Source organism: Quercus robur, chromosome 11 (assembly GCF_932294415.1).
Source record: "Quercus robur chromosome 11, dhQueRobu3.1, whole genome shotgun sequence".
Classification (NCBI taxonomy): domain Eukaryota; kingdom Viridiplantae; phylum Streptophyta; class Magnoliopsida; order Fagales; family Fagaceae; genus Quercus; species Quercus robur.
The window spans coordinates 44073285-44088302 of record NC_065544.1 but is presented as its reverse complement, the minus strand read 5'-3'; the positions used below and the strand labels follow the sequence as shown (position 1 = coordinate 44088302).

General features: G+C 34.6%; 2 protein-coding genes across 3 annotated transcripts; both read left to right on the top strand.

Moving 5' to 3' along the window:
- Nucleotides 1–837: 837 nt before the first annotated feature.
- On the top strand, nt 838–5423 carry LOC126705957 (deSI-like protein At4g17486). Of its 2 annotated transcripts, none has more exons than XM_050405197.1 (4): nt 838–1117; nt 2526–2779; nt 4018–4305; nt 4811–5423. In XM_050405197.1, exons 2-4 carry the CDS (start codon nt 2569–2571, stop codon nt 5053–5055), a joined length of 744 nt encoding a protein of 247 aa, XP_050261154.1. In that variant the 5' UTR covers nt 838–1117; nt 2526–2568; the 3' UTR covers nt 5056–5423. The 2 variants fall into 2 exon arrangements, with proteins under 2 accessions (XP_050261154.1, XP_050261153.1); XM_050405196.1 differs by lacking the exon at nt 838–1117 and adding an exon at nt 1297–1337.
- A 5467-nt stretch (nt 5424–10890) lies between these two features.
- LOC126705955 (probable NAD(P)H dehydrogenase (quinone) FQR1-like 2) lies at nt 10891–14456 on the top strand. The gene is made up of 2 exons (XM_050405195.1): nt 10891–11941; nt 13924–14456. Exons 1-2 carry the CDS (start codon nt 11379–11381, stop codon nt 14153–14155), a joined length of 795 nt encoding a protein of 264 aa, XP_050261152.1. The 5' UTR covers nt 10891–11378; the 3' UTR covers nt 14156–14456.
- The last annotated feature ends 562 nt before the right edge of the window (nt 14457–15018 follow it).

Sequence of the window (15018 nt, the reverse complement as noted above, 5' to 3'; positions counted from 1 at the left end):
TGGGTCGCGTGCGGCCTGAGGCTCGCGCGGCCTGGGGCTCGCGCGAGTCAGGCCGCGCGCGACCTGGGGCTCGCGCGAGCCTGGGTCGCGCACGGCCTGAGTCTCGCGCGAGCCCCAGGTCGCGCGCGGCCTGACTCTGATCTGATCTGGTGAGGTTTGGCAGTGAGGTTCTCTGTTTCTCTCCCTCTGATCTGATCTGCGTTTGGGTATTTTGGCATGTAGAGACTTAGAATTTTTAAAAAAAATTTTGGGATTGAAATCGAGTCTCTAAGACTCGATTTCCGGTTGGAATACACGTGGAAATCGAGTCTAAGAGACTCGATTTCCATGTTAATGCCAGATGGCAACTCTGCCACATCAGACGTGATCAAGCATACAAACCGAGCCTTAAAGACTCGATTTTGAAGCCCAAAATCGAGTCTTTAAGACTCGAGATGCTATAAATGAAATATGTTTTTAAGTCTTGCCTACTAACTAGATAGTTTGGTTTTTAAGGCCATTTGGCCATTTTCGCCGTAAAAGTATATTAAGAAAATGTAACTGAATTACAAGAAGCATTGGACCTAGGTGTTTACAGTACAAAAATTATAATATTAAATTATGTAAATCATATTACAGAACAGTAACTTTAATTAATGTTTCAGTTAATAACGAATTGAATATTAAATCATTATTTTATAAAAGAAACCGAAATCCTATGTAGGAAAAAAATAGCAGAAGACCAGACCTGGTGACCGGTAAAGCACGCTGGTCTCAGTCAAAGTATCACAAAGGGACAGGATATCTTTCAAGGTTTTCACTTTCACCTTTAGTTAGTAGATTTCATTTCATATCATTTCAGAAACATTACCCTTTATCTCATTCTTCTTCTTTTTTATTCCTCTCTTTCTTCATTGGGTTTGAGAAAAAAAAAACACTGAAGTTTTCTGTGCTTCTCTGAACTTTCATTTCATATTTTTTGTCAGCAGAGACCAATCACCAAAGACAATGTGTGGAGTTGTGCAGCCACACTCAAATTTGCTTCATTTTCAGGTGCCTTCTTTGCTCTGAAAATGGCTGTCTTGCTTCTTGGTGCTTGCATTTCCCTCACTTTCTAATGGTTGCTCTGTGCATTGAGGTATGTGGGTTCTCTTTTATTTTTCACTTTCCTTTAATGGGTTTCACTTTATTTCTCAAAGTTTTTTGTTTTTTTCTTTTTGGGGTTTACTGCTTATCAAATCTTGTAAGTTTTTTTTTTTGTTTTATGGACAAGATCAGTTGCTACATTGCTTTGTTTCCTTCTTTGGTTATTTTCTTCTTGGGTGTGTTCTTATGAATCTGATCTGCTTCCTTGAAAGGTTTCTTTGTATATGTGACCTGTTTTTCTTATCTTTTCTTCTTTTATAAATTTTATTTTACTATTTATGGTGTGTGCTTACTTGTGTTATATATATATTATTCACTTACTAGAGTTTTATTTGATGTCAACAATTTTCTAGTTTTCTTTCCCTTAATAGTATATCTTGTCCTTCATTATCTTTTCAATGCTAAAACAGCAAAAAAGTCCATTTCTTTACAAATGAGAATGTGACTTCCGTTTTTTGGCAATAATTGAAATTTTATTATGGGATCGGGGTTAAAATTTGGTAAATAGGAAATTATGCATGTCTGATTCTTGGCTTATCTAATAATTTGTTATTTAAGAATATTAGAACTTTGTAGATTACCTATCATATTGAAGTAACCATCCAAGTTCAGATCAAGCTGATAATTACATAAATGCAGCAGAGATGGTGTGCAGAGATGAAGTAGTAATCAAACTGATACTTACATAACTGAATTTGAACACTAACCTTGTTGAACCATCAACTCTGACTCCAATTGTTTGAATCTTGGGTTTGTGAGATTTGAGAGTTAACACTTTCGGAGTCTTTTGTGAGGGATTGGTACAACCTGTTATAATTGTTTTAATTCAAAAAGTCTAAGCCAGTGGGTTTGGGCAACAATGATATTCTAACTATTACTCTTTTCACTTTAACTTGATGTAGGACTTGACCATGTAACCAACCAACACTGAAACCAAAAAACATATGTGGTGGTGGTCTAGAGTGAAGTTGCAAGTGTGGTTAGGCCAGTTAGAGCAAAAAATACATAAAGTAGATGAAAGACATGCAGAAAGTAACTGGAGGAAGAAATAGTTTATGAAAAAATATATAATATTTCTTTACAAGAAAAAAAAAAAAGGAATAACATGGTTATTACACATAGATCTTAAGATTTTCTACTTGGTACATATTTTAGAAAGGGGAAACTTTTTTTGATGGAAGATATTTTGTATTAATATATTACAGTTTTATGCTACAATTAAGGACTAGATTTTGATTTCTACATTTCGTGGATACAATTAGGAAAGTTAACAGATAGTTATAATGCTTGTTAATGTAGGCTACTGTGTGACCAAAATTATGTGCATCCTCAATCTATTACTGGTTTCTTTGTAATTTCTGAACATGGGGCAGTTGATATTGTTATTTCCATTTTTACAGGTTGGAACTAGGCATTGACAGATACCTGGTTTCACCTTTGATCATGAAATCTGGACCAAAGAATGGCTGGAACTCTATTATGCCTCTTTGTTTCAGAGGCAAATCTGCCAAACGTTTCTGCATGTTCCAGAAAGTTAAGTCAGCAGGATATAGTCCAGGCAACACACCCGTCTATCTAAATGTATATGATTTGACACCCATAAATGGATATGTCTATTGGGCAGGCCTTGGTATCTTTCACTCTGGGGTGGAAGGTAAGCTTACCTTTATTCCTCATTTCTCAAAATCATGAATTTTTATATTTCTAGTGGTTGCTCTTAAAATCATCTAGTATTAAAGAGCATATGATGCTTCTAATGAAGTTACTCAAAATTATTTGGCTGTATATTATTGCCAACAGTGAAAGCATGAGTTGATAAGTCAATTAGTACTGTTATATTAACTTCACTGAGGAAGGGAAAATGCCCTTAGTCTTCATATTGATTTGGGTTGTAACATAATTAAATAGCAAGTATGATTAATTGAATTTTGTATAGAACAGAAGAAATAATTTGTTGATTCTACTCAATCAACCAGACAATACTTTTCTCAAACTATACAACCCAAAGATAAGGATAATCTTTGTAAAATATTTTCATTTTTTTGTGTCCATTCAAAGCAGGGGGAGTTAAGATGGAGATGGAGCCTAATCTACATAATAACATATAATTGCAGAAGCACACAAGTGATTTAGATTCAAACATTTCTTATTAAAATATAAACATAATGTGGCATGAGTACATTTTTCAAAGAGCTAAATAAAATTGCTGTTTATTCAAGAGATGCTTGTGCAGACACCCAAAACCAGTTTGTAATCTCATATAACTTTGAAAATATTGATGTTTAAACTATTTTGACTTCTTGGGCTCTACTTGAATTCTTTGACCAAACTCATTCCATAATACTTTTAAGAGAGTCTTAATCCCATCTATTTGGGGTTGGTAACATGAACCGTATCTTACATTTTTTCTCTCCCTGAATCTTTGATTTGTATGCCAATGTTTCTTCATGCAACCTCCATAAAATTTTGGACTCTCATCCATCTTTGCAGCACTTTCAACCTTAAACCATGTGAGTTGTCACTGGTGGCTAAACCATATGCATGAGAGTAATTTTCGAAATCCAGAATCGTCTACTACTTTTCTTCTTTAGCTTAGATGCAGCAAAACAATTTGTCCTTTTTCTATAAAGCCTTAGTTTGCACTATGAATACATTATTTTTACTTTTCCTTCCTTTCAATCCCTTTTCCAATCATCCAAGGATAAATTCCTGGATTCTCCCTTGCATATGCATGTGAATGTGAACATACAGGCATATATTGTCTTTGAAAGACCAGGACATGGAAAAGATCCACATATGTTAGATGTTAATATTCTGCTATCTGCTTTCTCATTTGAATCACAGTATTCTCTGGATGATGCAAATGTTTTTATTGTCCCTATTTCACTACAGTTCATGGTGTTGAATATGCCTTTGGAGCTCATGACTACCCAACGAGTGGTGTCTTTGAGGTTGAACCTCGACAGTGCCCTGGCTTCAAGTTTAGGAAGTCAATATTTATGGGGACGACAAGCTTGGATCCTATCGAGGTTAGAGAGTTCATGGAGCGCCAGTCAGCAAACTATAATGGTGATACCTATCACTTGATTGCTAAGAACTGCAATCATTTCTGTGATGATATTTGTTATAAACTGACAGGGAACCCAATGCCAAAATGGGTTAATCGACTTGCAAGAATAGGTGAGTTACATCCTCCTTATCATACATTATATCTTAGTTTGAGGTTTAGCTTCAAGTCTTAGATGATTTAGGGCTGAATGGTTCACATATAAGTTGAAGATCGTGGACTAACTAAAAGCATTTACATTGTTCTTGTATATTATGCGACAATATCATTGGCACATGTTCTCTTCATATGTTTCATACTTAAGGCAAATAGGGCTCACAATTGTCATGAGTGTAAGTCTTAAAGCAGGGGGCTCTCATGTGACTATTGAATGAACCTTGAGGCTCGGCTTTTATCTGATAGGTTGCCTTGCATATTAGACTCATACAGACTTATCTGCTGATATTTCATTGTCAAAGCACTAATCAAAAGAACCAGAGATAGAAAATAAAAAAAAAAACTAAAAATTGAAGGTGAACAGGATGTTTGTTGAGTTACATGCTTTGCTACTACATTAATTTCCCATCATTCTTGTGTTGGCTACTATAAACTCATTCTTGTGTATTGTCATCCTTGTAGGTTCACTGTGCAACTGCATACTCCCTGAGGCCCTTAAAGCCACCACTGTATGCCACGACCCTGATTTCCAAGGATATGAGAACGAAAAGAAGAAACTGAGGAGTGCCTTTAGTTGTTTGTCATCAATCTCAATGCATCAGAGGGAAGTATCAATGTCATCGTTGTTTCTACATTCTCACTATAAAGGCTGTTTGCCACCATGGGAGTTGAAAAGGTCTAAAACTGGTTCGTTGAAGGAAAGGTGAGAACAGTTTATTTCTTTATTACTTTCCTCGGTTAAATGGACACCAATCGTCCATCCTGCAATATTGAGGCATTGGAGGGTTGGGGGCTATCACACCACTGCTCATTCTCATTCATAAGCCCTTGGGAGGGTGAAGTCTATGCAAGTTTGTTGTTGTGAATGTCAAAATAGAAGGCTTGTTTGCCTGGTTTTCCATCTTCGCTAACCTTCCTGTGTGGAGTTTGCTTGTTGTATTTGTAAAATTTTATTCCGATTTTAGCTCCATTGATGTGAAGTCATATTGTTATAGTACGAGAAGAACCCAAATAGACTGCTGAACAAGATGCCATTTTCTGTTACTGATCCTGTAACTTATCACCGTTGTGTTCTTGTTGTTGTTAGTGTACTATGTGTATATTTTCCTTTTGATCAAATTAAAAGAAGGAAAATAGAGGTTATTTTCGTGTCTTTAGTATATTGAAACTAAATTAAACTCAAAAGTAACAACCTAAATCTCCACAAGGTTCGGCTATACATTTAAAATCAATTGCTTCAAGCTATGGCTTGAAGTTTATAAATTAACTCCATGGAAGCACTGTTTCGACATGATGGCACCATGGTGTTACGTAGTTCCATGAAGATTGAAATGTTAGACTTGTATATTTTGTCAAGCTTTTTAAGCTCTTATTTTTTTTGGGATACATTTTGAGTGGGGGAGGGGGGTTTAGCCCGTTAGAAACTTAGGATCCTAGATGTTTTTGTTGAAAACACCCGTCAATGCTATTAGGTTATATTAAAAGACTCTTGGCGCCAATCAGGTTCGTTTCCTATTCATGCACTCCATTACTTCTTTTATTTTTGTTAGAATACTTCAAGAATATATTAAATATTGTAATTCACGATTTATACCTATATAATATTTAATAGTTGAAGCCTACAATTTATTATTGCCATTTGCTATGCTCTTTTTAAGTTACATCAGCATAGCATTTCGGTCAAATTCTTCGATCCACTTGGTCCACTTTGGTTTATTCAGTCTACTTTGATCCATTGCATCAAATTCGGACCATTTGGTCCATTTTGGTCTATTTAGTAGGGACTAGGGATGGCAATTTTACCCCTCCCTATCTTGACTCGCCCCTCTCCACTTCGCCTCGCTCGAGTTTTGGACTGAATTGACCAAAGTAGACCGAATGGACCTATTTGTACTGAAGTGGACTGAACCGGACTGAATTGATGAAATGGACCAAATGTTGATCTGGTATTAGCATAGCCAAAATTATGTTTTGATATAAACTCAAATCTTTTACTGCCAAAATAATCAAGTATTAACTCAAACAAATCAAACCAACCAAACTAAGAGAGAGAGAGAGAGAGAGAGAGAGAGAGAGAGAGAGAGAGAGAGAGAGAGAGAGAGAGAGAGAGAGAGAGAGAGAGAGAGAGAGACTAATAATGGGGAAATAAAAAATACAACACCAAAACATATGAATCCAAAATAATGTCTTAAAAATCACAATGATTCATCAATATAAAGTAGAGTAGTAAGAAATGCTTAAAAAAAATTAAGAGAGAGAGAGAGAATAATATGAGAAGAAAAAAAAGTAAAAATAAAAAATATTGTAATAAAAACCAAATTATTCAAGTCATGTTATGTTATGTAATAAAATAACATTATATTCTTATATATTATCTTTATATATAATGCAATAAGATAACATCTATAAAATCAAAGAAAAGAAAAAAGATAACAACTAAAAAACACAACTTAATCACATCAACCCAAAATAAAGTTTCAAATAATAATAAAAAATTCATCAACTTAAAGTAGAGATGCAAGAAAAAAAAACCCAAAAAATGAAAAAAAAAAATTGAGACAGAGAAAGAGGGAGACAGAAATAAGCTTTTGAGTGTGGGAAAACTATGTATAGAATGAAATAAAAAAAAATTTAAATTTATACTAAGAGGGGGGAATAAAAAAAGCCAAAAATAAAGAAAAATAAAAGGATAGAGGAAAAGTGATAGAAATATAGATAGTAGTGGGTAGATAAAAAGGTAAAAAGGAGGGGAAAAATTGGAGAAAGTATAACATTAAGTTGGGAAGTTAATAAGAAAAAAGAGAGTTGAAAATGAGTGGATAATGTGGCTACTAATGTGGTTCACAAGAGCATAACAAAAATAAATATTACACTTCAGCTTTTGGATATATATAGATATAAACTAATAAAATTTTCATGCATTGCACGTCTTTAATCATGAATTTTCTTTATATTTTTTTTGAGAAATAATAACAAAATGAGTTATTATAACATAATTTTAGAATTTAGAACTCTTTTCTAACTAAATGAATGATTATTATAATAATAAGTGCATGATTTTGTATATTTGTCCTTATATATCTCTAATTAAAATTGTGGGGGCCGATTAATCAATAACTATTAAAACCCTATTAACTGGGTCTGTAGCTCATCCGAAGACGTTAAACCATTCAAAGAGGCCCATATAAGATTATAAGGGGAACCAAATGAAAAAAGAAGTAGATATCACATGAGATGGGTCCAGTATACGTCCGAGGACAAAATCCATCTCGGCAATATGTGTCCGAGGACGATCTGAACGCCGCATTGTCACAAACACACTTCGAAGTTGTATTACCACAAAAGGTGGGACATGGGACCAAGGGCAAGAACGAAAAGACAAACAAAATATCTTTGACAACAATTGTCTCCGCATTAATTGCCTCTCAACCAACTCCCTGATCGCATTAATGTGGAGGTGATGCCTGAACAATGATGAAGTAGCCTTACAGCTGCTGGTTGGAGGTTCCAGAAGGTGTTGGATGGGACAGGAAGAGATCCCCCGAACCCAACCTACACGTGTGTGGTGAAGATGACACCAAGAGGACAGTATATAACATGGAAAAATGCATTGAGAGAAGAGATCAGAACTTCTGAACGATGGATGCCTAGAAGAAAGTCTTATGAAATAACGAACTTAGTTTGTTTCAAGGAGAAATTGATCGTAATATTTGTGCTAATCCATCCAGAAACGTTTAAGTTTAATCGTTTTTCTTTTAGATTTGATATAGTTCTAGTATATCCACGCTCTACAAATTTATTGTTTGGGCCTTTAGCGATTGAACCCAATACTAGTTTGAGATCGTTACAAATTGAGTCCTTACAAAAATTATCAATAAAAAATTTTCTAATTATTATTTTTTATAATTCCTTATTTATTAATGAAGAGGGTGATTTGAACTTAAGCAGTTAAATATTTTCTAATACTTGCATATTATTGTTACTTGTATATGCATAAGTTGCAACTCAGGAAAAAAAAAATATGTTGGATGCAAAGAGAGATTTTATGTGTAGAAAGGTTAAGATCCAAGTACGAAATAGAGCCTGTCGGCCAAGTCCGAGGAAGGGGAAGGACCCACCCATGCATTGTCCTTACCCAACACGTGGATGAGAATCCGAGGAGGAACCACGAAGAGGCCAACTTTTTGAAGAGCCCGAAGAGCAAGCGTTCCTCTGGAATTGTTGGGCAGGCCACTTGCCCTAGATAACAGAGTACCAAAGAAGACTATAGAGACATGTAAGCAAAGAAGAAGGGAAGTATCCAGACAAAGTAACCATCACCTTCACATTCAATGCACTGCACCAACTCAACTAGCCACATTAATGAATGAATGACCTTTGAACAATGTCTTAATAGCTTACAGCACACTCTACCACTTCCAGCAAAACCTTGATGGGACAAGCATCTAAAGAAAAGCCAGTGATTGTACAAGTGAAGGACTCAGATGCAATTCAGCTAACTATATAAAGAAAGGAAGCTCCAACAGAAACGGGGATGAAAAACTGAAAGGAAATACTGACATTGTATAGAACTATCATATGATTAAGACTTAAACAATCTATGAACAACTACTCTTCGGCCAAGCCCGAGGAAGTGTTAATTCTAAAAATTCTGTTCTTCTTCCTTGAATTGTCTAACTTTTACCCATCCATCTAAAGCTTAAATCTTACTAGTACATTAAAGTTGACCTCAGAAACCCATTCTTTAACAAATTAATTGTATTGGGCCGTCTAACCTAAATCCGCTATTCTAAGTGGGCTTAGCCTATTGGATCCGCTTATATTATGGATATACCATTGATGAATATAAATATAAGTTTTGAAATTTTGATAACAGATTTTTAATTGGAGTAGAATTTAAATTTCTAAAACTTAGATGCATGTTTCATAGTTTGTTAAAACACTTATTATTACTTTATCTAAAGAAATTGATAAAAACAAATAAGTTGTCATTATCAACTGAAACTTAAATGCATGTTGCATACTTTGTTAAAACACTTATTGTTATTTTATCTAAAATGTATGTTGCATGCTTTGTTAAAACACTTATTGTCATTTTATCTAAAGAAATTGATAAGAACAATCTATTAATTAAAACTTAAATGCATGTTGTATATTTTGTTAAAATACTTATTGTTATATTATCTAAAATGCATGTTGCATGCTTTGTTAAAACACTTATTGTTATTTTATTTAAAGAAATTGATAAGAACAGATAAGTTGTTGTCTCTATCTATTGAAACTTAAATGTATGTTATATATTTTATTAAAACATTAACTTTTATTTGATCTAAAATGCATATTGCATACTTTGTTATTCAAAGAAATTGATAAGAACAAATAAGTTATTGTCTCTATCAACCGAAACTTAAATGCATGTTAAATGTTTTGTTAAAACACTTATTGTTATTTTATTTAAAGAAATTGATAAGAACATATAAATTATTGTCTCTATGTTATTTGCTTTTACCTATCAAAAATAAGTTATTGTCTCTATCTAAAAAATTGCTTTTATCCAAAATATTACTATAATTTGATGAAGTCAAATATTGCATACTTTGTTAAAACACTTACTGTTACTTTATTCAAAGAAATTGATAAGAACAAATAAGTTGTTGTCTCTATCAACCGAAACTTAAATGCATGTTAAATGTTTTGTTAAAACACTTATTGTTATTTTATTTAAAGAAACGGATAAGAACATATAAATTGTTGTCTCTATGTTATTTGCTTTTACCTATCAAAAATAAGTTATTGTCTCTATCTAAAAAATTGCTTTTATCCAAAATATTACTTTAATTTGATAAAGTCAAAAGCCCCATTTGCAATTTGATATATAGAATATAGGCCCCTTTTATACGTCACTGTTACTGTCAACTATTATTATTGTAATAACTCATATTACAATAATTACATCAGTCAAAAAACTCATATTACAAAAAATAAAAATAAAAAGATATATATTGTAAAATATAAAAATGCAACATAGATATTTTAGTCAAAATCCAATAAATTTCATTTTATTCCTTGCAATTAGATCCCAGATCCCCCTCAAAAAAAAAGTTCTCAAGAGACTACAAATATTATGTCCTATTTTATATTTCACTAATTGTGACAGGAAAATACCCCGGGTCTTGTAGTCTAGTGGTACTCAATTCCGTTGTAACCATTTACTCGGGAGTTCTATCCCCGCAATTACCCAGGAAAAAAAAATGTGATAAGAAAATAAAATTTTGACTTAAAAAAATATATGTATTAATGAATATTTCCTACTAAAATGAATATTCTTGGAAAAGTCTTTCAAGTCTATCCACCCATTTCCGTCTGGTCAGAGTGTGTGCCAAAAGTTCTACCTTTTTTTTTTTTTTATGAACCAAAAGTTCTACTTCTTATATTATTATCACAAAATCAAACCGAACGGCACGTATTCACTTTACTATTGGGCAATTGCTAAAAACGAATCCTAGAATGGTAACTCATTCGTGGATGCTAGTGAAATATTCAAAGTTTAACTAGTGAAATATTCAAATAAAAGAACATGCTCAAGAGATTCTCAAAACTCAACTTTTCTATTTTTATTTATAAATCTAAATTGCCAGCGATTATTTTCTTAAAGCTCCAGACAACAACTCAGAATTAAAAAGGCCAACCTCAAGTCCAATTCCCATGTTGTCTTTGTCGTTCTACTTTATGGCCGACCATTCTCGAAGCCTTGCAGTTGCAGTTCAGAACCTGGTAAGCCTTTGAATTCTTGTCTTCCAAACACCCATTTTTCCAAATCAATCATACTCGTTGTGTCTGATCAGTTGCTGGAATTACCACAATTCAGTGTTAAACCAAAAAAAGGCTAACACCCAGTAGAAGAGCCTTTCAATTCTTGTCTTACAAGCACCCATTTTTCCAAATCAATCACCACTTGTGTCTGAGTGTACTAGTATAACCATAATTCAGTGTTAAACTAAAAAAAGGCTAAGACCCTGTTGAAGTCTTTATGGGTAAAGGAGGTGGGTGTGTACCAAGCAAGCAAAGAGCACCAAAAGGTGTTTCTGATAAAGATCCTCCAACTCCAAACCCAGAAAGGAACAGTACTGTTATAATTTCTGGGCAAAGCCAAACCCAAAGCATTAATACTACAACAACAACACAAGTTCAAGATGGGCTACAATTTCCCAAGAAGCTCAAGATTTTCGTAGTGTTTTACTCAACGTACGGCCATGTGGAGATTTTAGCTAAGAGAATGAAGAAAGGGGTTGATTCAATTGAAGGTGTTGAAGGGGTTCTTTATAGAGTCCCAGAGACTTTGGCTCCGGATATCTTGGAGCAAATGAGGGTGCCTCCGAAGGACAATGAGGTTCCCTTGATATCTGTGGAGGAGTTGGTTGAGGCTGATGGGTTTCTTTTTGGATTTCCAACGAGGTATGGGTGCATGGCGGCGCAGATGAAGGCGTTTTTTGACTCGACAGGGCGGCTGTGGGAGCAGCAGAGGCTGGCGGGTGTGCCTGCCGGGTTTTTTGTTAGCACTGGCACACAGGGAGGAGGGCAGGAGACCACGGCGTAAGTATGGCTATTGGTATTGAGTAATTAGACTGATTCAAGAGTTGATTTTTTTTTTTTTTGGGCTTATGTTTTGTGGAAATTTTTTTTATTATACTTTGTTATTCTTGTATATATTATTGGTTTGAGTAGTGTTCTTGATACATATAAGAATTCTGTGGAATTGGATGAACTAGAAACAATATAGAGTTCTATGCAATTTGTTGGTTGCATGAGTATAGGATAATAGGAATCCTTATTAGATGGTATTGTTTGTTTGATTAGTTGTTGGTGACTTGGCACTTTTTGAGATTGTAGATGTGATTTGCTTCCAAACAAGAGAATTGGGATAACTGTGGGGGTGAGAACCCTTTAGGGGAAGGGAGCATGCTACATGTAAGAATCTATTTGCAGGAAGTCAGACATTTTACTAGTCTGTTAGTCCCCCCATATGCTGTCATCTAGAATTAGTCAGAGTGATTCACCTTGACAAAGAGAACTTCTACATATAAATTTCAGTTTTGTTCCCTATCGGTGAGTGGTTGAGAATAATCGGTCGATTCAACTAAATTTCTGGGAAGATAAATGACAGAATGAGTGATTAGAACAACATCTTCATATAAAATATTAGTTTGATCGGTTGGAAGGGGTTCGAACATCAGACAGAACTAACTTATGTAGTTGAGTTTCAAGAAAGGTGATAATCAGATGGGTGGGAATTATATAGATCCTACTTAGAAAGTAGTTGTCACTTTGGGGACATCCAATCAAATCAAACCAATACTTAGAAAGCAGTTATATGGTTTGAGATTCTGCTAATCAATTGTTGATAACTCCAGTCCCTTATGTGGCTTTTATGGTGGGTTCAGAGATTATGATAAGGAATTACCCATATCTGATCTGACTGCTCAGCAAATAGATGTCGCGGTTTTCATCTTTTACTCCCTGTTTATACTTTATACCTGATTATTTTGTTTATTTTTCCTAGAAACATGATAAAAATTAAATTTATTATATAAAGCTCAGAATGTACCTTGCATTTCTTACATCTGTAAATGTGGCTGACTATTTAAGTTTTATCCCAACAACAATGTAAAATGGAATTTAGACTTTTTTCTTTTTTTGATAGGATTGGAATTTAGACTTGAGTTCATAGTGTTTGTTACAATCTGTGTTTTCCTCTCCTTCAGAGAATTGTTTGGATGTTTCATATCTTGCATATAGTTTGCAGCTCCAAGAACTTCTAAGGATTGGGGGATTATGCTTGTAATCAAGTTCTGTTATGTACCGAAAGTTTACTTGTCTTACAATGTACAATTAAAAGCTTATTCCAATCATATAATAATAGCCTTTTAGCTCAAGACCTAAGTTCCTCTTGGTAATAGCTGACAAAAGCATATAAGCATTTTCCTGCTTAGGACATAGGTACCACTCTTACCCCAAACAAAATCCATCTGTTCACTCCTTACGCCACTGAGTGCCTCAGGTATAGGCATGGTTATCATTACCCCCAAGCCAAATGATTTTTCTTTTTCAGTCCTAAGGCAGGGGTATCCTTCCCAATCCATAAAACTTCCAACCCAAGTGAAGATGGGATCAAATTCCCACCCTCATACAATGTGTAGAGAGCTTACTGGCTGAATTTGTTCCAAAACACTATTATTTTGAGGAGCCAAAGCGTCAAACTAAGAACCTCCTGCATAACTTCTTTTGGTTGTGGTGTCTTTGATTTATTTAACCGTCTTCCTGTTATTAGCCCAATGTAATACGTATCAACTGACTACAAAAGATTGATATCTAGCATGGACAGGGGTTCCTTGTACCTTTAGTTGGAGAAAGAGGGAGGAGTAATAAACATAAAAAATGGTCTATGCTCAAGTTAGAGCCATATTTGTTATTATGCCATACATCAATATAATTTTGTTGAAGCTATGGGGCACCCTCTTGATAACTATCATTTAAGTGATCAAGCTTCATTTAATGAATTTGTTCACGTGCTGCAGTTGGACAGCAATCACTCAATTAGCCCATCATGGGATGCTTTATGTACCTATTGGGTACACTTTTGGTGCTGGAATGTTCAAAATGGACTCCATCAGAGGCGGATCTCCATATGGTGCAGGAGTATTTTCTGGTGATGGCACTAGGGAACCAAGTGATACTGAGCTTGCTCTTGCAGAGCATCAGGGCAAGTACATGGCTGGTATAGTCAAGAGGTTTGCCAAAGCTTCTTAACTCTGATCACAGCCTCAACTAGTCTCTCTAAAGCGGCGTTAACATCCTACTCCATTTTTTCTGTTCTTCACAGATTTTCACTCGGTTTTGTGAGGTCTTCAGATATCGTGTGTTAATAGATTTTAGATAGCTGAGGAGCATTTCATTTAATAGCTTGAATACTTGTATTTCCCACAGCAGATTTCACTTCATTGATTGTTCGTTTTATTTGTATATGGTCTGAAAATCCTTTCTTTCTTTTTTTTTTTTTTTGTATCACTTAATATCATCAATAATATAGAGGTGTGTGTTCTTCTCCATATATTTCTTCTCACCTCTGTTCTTTTAGTTGAAAAAACATATTTATATATGATGTAATTTTTTTTTTCCAAAATTATATTCTTTAATGGAGTCTCCTCTGCAATGGAACTGCTCTCTCACAAAGTTCAAGGTCACACAAATGGTCTCAAAGACAGAACCATGTACAAGCTGAGGGGGGCTGGCCCCCCTCAAATTTTTTTAAAATATTAAATAGTAAGTATATATTTAAGATTTTAGAAAATAATCCAAGAAAAATTATATTTGCCTTCCTCAAGAAAATTATATTTACCCCCTTCAACTTCGAATCCTAGTTCCGTCCTTGAATGGTCTCTTTTTTGGTTGGGGCTGTGTATGTGTGGTTCATTCGCATGGAAAGTCACGGTCTATATAATTTGGCTTGGCATAATTTGGTTACAGATCCAAACTCTTCAACCACAGCTTTATAATATGAAAATGCAATACCAAATGCATATGATTTTTTTTTTTTTTTGGGGGGGGAGAAATGACTGTTCTTGATGGAAAAGTTGCGTTTTTGACTTCTCACATGGAATATGCACAATGTC

Bases quoted from the DNA above. Each gene is read 5' to 3' on its own strand.
- LOC126705957 (XM_050405196.1), top strand. From the start codon at position 1,312: ATGAATCTGATCTGCTTCCTTGAAAG. The intron at 1,338-2,525 runs GTTTCTTTGTAT...CCATTTTTACAG, and splicing joins CTGATCTGCTTCCTTGAAAG to GTTGGAACTAGGCATTGACA. The intron at 4,306-4,810 runs GTGAGTTACATC...TCATCCTTGTAG, and splicing joins TAATCGACTTGCAAGAATAG to GTTCACTGTGCAACTGCATA.
- LOC126705955 (XM_050405195.1), top strand. From the start codon at position 11,379: ATGGGTAAAGGAGGTGGGTGTGTACCAAGCAAGCAAAGAGCACCAAAA. The intron at 11,942-13,923 runs GTAAGTATGGCT...CACGTGCTGCAG, and splicing joins GGAGGGCAGGAGACCACGGC to TTGGACAGCAATCACTCAAT.